A 4,866-nucleotide genomic window follows, 5' to 3' on the forward strand; every position below is an offset into this window, starting at 1 on the left:
AACCATGACCTCGGCCTACCTAAAGAGGCCATTCACAAAATTCTCAAACGTGTAAATTGGAATATTGTATAATTAGAGTGCCAAATCCTCTTGAATCCTATAAGATAAAAAATAAAGATTATTGGATAGAAAAGTTCTGAAAGCATAGAAAGAAACAAATGAATTATAACAATGGTTTGAGTTGATGGTAATTTTGCTCCAAAACAGAGTGCAATTGAATCGGTAAATAATAATTCGTAAGGATTTCAATCATGTGAATCAAACGATCACTTTCTTTTAGAAAATTACTAAGAACTCAAATTCTCAAAAATCCTAAAATTCCTTTGAATCAAAGGCACTCTTAGAGGTTAAATTAGTATTTTGAAAGTGTAGTATTGCGACTCTGAACAACGTTGTAAGACAGATAAATTGCGAGGCAATATCAATTAATTATGCTACTACCTCTGTATACTATATAAGACGTTTTTACAGTTCAATGTAAACTGCAAAAATGTCTTACATTAGTTTACAGAGGGAGTACCAAATCGTATCAAACGTTGTATGCAGTCTTAATATCAGCAAGTTAAATACTAGTGCCAAGCTTCTACTCAAGCTCATCCAAAATCTAGGCACAATTTCCTCAGCTTGCACTTCTTATCCCAATATCTAGACTCCAGCTCGCAACCACACGGATCAACCGCAAATTACGCACCAACTGCTCGACTTTGAATTCTTGTTTCTGTCAATGTGAAATGAGCAGATGTCACATAGCTTCAGTGGCAGCAAAAAAAGGTGGAGCAGGACGCGAAGTGCCCAGAAGCACAACGCACAACCACTAGCTAGCATGGGAAGTTTGACTGCTCTTGAACTTCACCAACAGGAAGTTCAACAGCAAAGTTAGCTTGGGCATCAGCATCTGCATTAAATTTCCTCAAAGCATGGTTGATTTGAAACTGAAGAAACTTCCGCTTGAGTTCCTTAGCTTTCTTGCACAAGTCTGCCATATTATCGTTCCTAACACGCCAGAGATCCTGGACCTGGTTACAGACGAGCTTAGAATCGCCTTGAGCACGGACATACTTGAATCCCTTGTTGGCAGCATATCTCAACCCCAGGAGCAATGCACGATATTCAGCAGCGTTACACGTCGCAACACCCAAACCCTCGCGTAGTTGAGCGATCACGGACCCGTCCGGTCGCCTTATTATCACGCCGGCGCCTGATTTCCCAGGGTTCCCTTTGCAAGCACCATCGAATTCAAGAATGCAGGACAGATGACTATCAGGTAATGGCTCCTGTTCAGCGGCTTTGGGATGCTGTCCTGTTTCCTTCTCCTGTGACCTTTTCGGAGTAGAAGAGGTTGCAGTTCCATCAGGTTGCTGGAAAGGGCAGGGAGCCAGACCATCAAACAACTCATCTCTTGCATCTGCTGCATTGATGGAATACAGAGCATTCTTGAGCCCGCGCTTTGCGAGATACTCCTCGGTTTCTTTGCGCAGAGAGCAGCCTTTGTACACGGTCACGGAAGGATCGCAGACCGAATTGCTGACTTGAGCTTGACAGTCGGCGAGGTTCTTGTAGATGCCGATGACGTGCCCCTTGCGGACGACATAGAACGGGTGGCCGCCGGCGGCAGAGTCCGTCGGCGCGCCCTTCTTTGCGGCAGATTTCTTGGTGGGGCGCTTGGATTTGGATGAGGAGGAAGAGAAGAAGCGCTCGGCAAGGCCAAGAGCAATGAGCGGCACGGGAGGCCGGAGGGGCAAGTGGCACAGGTTGTGGCTCCCGCTCAGGCTCGGAGTGCCGGCCACCGCGTGCCTCCACGCCGCTCTAGAGATCCCACAGAGGAAAGGAGAAGAAAAATAGCAACTCCTCATCGACATCCAGCAAAAGAGGGCGTCGTTCAGGACACAGACCGCGCGGAGGAGCGGGTCAAGCAGGTGGCGGCTTTGGCGAGCGGACATGCACAGGAGACAGGCCGCGCGGAGGAGCGGAGGCCGAGCGGGGACTACTGGGCGTGAGGGCATGCGGAGGTTGCGGGGAAGCAACAGCGGCGGCGGGGCGTGGTGGAGCGGCGCGCCGCCATCGGCCAGTTCGGACTGAGATAGGGTTAGAAGACAAGGTTTTTTTTTTGAGGGGTGGTTAGAAAACAAGGGTGTATTTGGTCCAAAGCTCTCCTTAGAATTTTTATTTTTTTAGGGGAAAAGCACTCCTTAGATTGCACACAATATACCTGTAATTCAGGTCTGAGCCCAGACTCATCTGCATTAGCGAATACTAGTAAATTCAAAGAAATAGTAAAAATCAGAATACTTTAGGTGGATGCAAATTTTTATGGTGAATGAACATTCGAGTAGCTCTTATAAGAAAAATGAGTAACAAATTTTAGGTCTCAAAGAAACTTTGGAAAAGACTAGCATATATACCCGTGCGTTGCAACGGGAGTTTTTTTTTTTGCGAGAAGCATCGGGAAAGGTAACTGATGTGTCCATCAAAGCGGTCTCCGCAGCGGTGGGGCGACAGAGTGAGGAGTTGCGGTGTTCTCACAGTCATGTTTGACCCGCGAGATCCTGATAGTGCTGGGGTTGGTCGGTGTGGTGGCCACCACTCAATTCGTGTCTTTTTTTTCTCTGGGTCCGCCTCCGTGTCTATGTTATGGTTGTCTCCTCATTTTGTGGCTGCACGGTGACCTTTGGGGCATAGTTGCTTCCACCACTCTCTCCTATGATGGCATAACCGGATGGGTTACTAATTCAGTGAATGACATTTCATTGCCATAATCAGCGCATAACCCCTGCTTTACCAGGGTTTATTCTCTTTAATTATTTTAGCGCTTACTTGCCTACATTTTTTTAATCAAAGCCAAACCAGCATATCCTCTTTTATTGGCATGTGCCTACAATTTCTAGCCAACCAATATATTCCCTTTTATCATCAAATGGCATGTGGGATGCACAACAATTCGCGTCTGGGATAGGCTACTGGAAGTTACCAAAACAACGTTTGTTTCTAAGACATGAATAAAAATCTAAAACAACCGCTGAGTTGAAGGATTAGACTCATGACTTCAATATCTCAACCACGAGCTGATAGCCATTCGAACAAACAGCTCCTGCTAAAAAAATGGCAAACACGAATGTTTAAGAACATAATGCAGGGTACTATTCAAAACATTTTTCATTTTTCTGATCTTTTTTGAGCTTTTCAACAAATAAAGTAATAATTATGAAATTCTGAATATTCATCTAAAAATGCGAGCATTTTTCGGCAATTTCATTAAGTTTGAAAAAAATAAACAAAACTTGAAATGGTTTTTTTAATTTCAAACATTTTTTGAAAACATGAACCTCTTTTGAAGAAAACAATTTTATTAGAATCTGTGAATAATTTGTGAAAATGGAAACATGTTTTAAACATTGAAAACAAATTTTTAAAACATTGTTTTTTAAATACAAAAATACTTTAAATTTTTGAACATTTAAATAAACATGAATATTATTGGAATTCATATCATTTTCTAAAATATAATTTATTTTTCAAATCTCATAAAATTTTGGAAAACTTAAGCATATTTTTTAAAATGCGAACATTTTTAGAGTTTTGATAAAAAATGGAATGAGAAGAAAAAAATGAAAGTTCAAACATATGTGAAACTGGGAAATAAAATCTGAAAGTCTACTTATTGTACAAACAAAAAATGGAATTCTGAAAAAAAAAGGAATTCTGAAAAAATGAAAATTAGAATTTATAAAAAACTAAAAAATAAAAATAATCTTGGAAATAAAAAATAAAAATAAGGATAAAAAAGGAAAAGAAAAATAGAAACAGAATAGAGAAAACAAAGGGCCGGCCCAATCTTTGTCGCCCCATGCGGTAAATTATGTTTTTCAGATGCATGGGTAGGAAACCAATGGGTTTGCTTTGCTGAGCCGTAGCGTGCGCGGCCCACGTACAAATTTCGGGACAAAACTGTTTTTCTTTTCTAACAGATGGACACAAAAAAAATTAGTACCACCTTGGATAGAACAAAAATCTTTTCGGTGGTGAACAGATGAAAAAATTGGAGAAACGCACCTTGCTTTATTAGTAAAAAAAAAAGGTATAGAAAAGCAATGTTCAGAGCTGATTTTTTCCAAGAGCTCCTTGAATGTTCATTCAGCACGAAATTTTGCACGCACCTAGTGTCATACCAAAATCAATGGCACTTTCAACGTCTTCTTGTGTCAGTGGTCCACCATAAACACTCATATGATGATGGTTATTCGGCCTCTTTCATGTAAATTATTTTAGCTTTTTTAATATTTACTCTTCACACCCAGGTGCAGATACACCGATGCACCAAGTTGTCTCTTTCAAGCACATTAGGAAAGTTGGTGGCATTTTTTTGGAACATTAGCATTTCTCATTCCAAATCACCTAATTCATTTGCATAGTGAGGAAGGCGGTGACGTAATTCTTTTTTTTGGAACACTCTCTCCTGACATGTTGATATTGCAAGATTTTATATTTTGATCACGCCCATTAAGATAGGTCAAGGACATTCAATGAAAACATGATGTGCGCCCACTTGCAAAATGGGTGCAACTCCAACATCTTTTGAGCCGGTGGTTGTGCCAGGATCAGAAGTTTGTGATGTCATTTCAAATCTGTGATGTCAAATACATGTATTCTCACCAATTTTATAAAAAATTACATGATTTCTACTTGTGTACAAAGGATTTGCCAAAAACATGTGTCGTCAATTGACCACACTCCTCTCAACGTGGCTTCGCCACTGTTTTGAGCCAAATCCTGGATCTTGCCCAGCCCCACCTTCTGGCAAACTAAAACATTGCACAAATTGAAATGCATAGTGCATAATAAGCTAATAATTGAGTTAAATACAAGGGT

At 40.9% G+C, this 4,866-nt stretch overlaps 1 protein-coding gene across 1 annotated transcript; it reads right to left on the reverse strand.

Annotated features, from left to right (window-relative positions):
* Nucleotides 1-548: 548 nt before the first annotated feature.
* Nucleotides 549-2,086, reverse strand: LOC123125410 (uncharacterized). Its single transcript, XM_044545908.1, has one exon. The coding sequence runs from the start codon at nucleotides 2,001-2,003 to the stop codon at nucleotides 819-821; it is 1,185 nt and encodes a 394-aa protein (XP_044401843.1). The 5' UTR covers nucleotides 2,004-2,086; the 3' UTR covers nucleotides 549-818.
* Nucleotides 2,087-4,866: the final 2,780 nt, after the last annotated feature.

The sequence above is a fragment of the Triticum aestivum genome, chromosome 5D, assembly GCF_018294505.1.
Source record: "Triticum aestivum cultivar Chinese Spring chromosome 5D, IWGSC CS RefSeq v2.1, whole genome shotgun sequence".
Lineage (NCBI taxonomy): Eukaryota > Viridiplantae > Streptophyta > Magnoliopsida > Poales > Poaceae > Triticum > Triticum aestivum.

What these genes read in the sequence shown, in the direction of transcription:
- LOC123125410 (XM_044545908.1), bottom strand. Translation starts at nt 2,003, where the DNA reads ATGCCCTCACGCCCAGTAGTCCCCGCTCGGCCTCCGCTCCTCCGCGCG.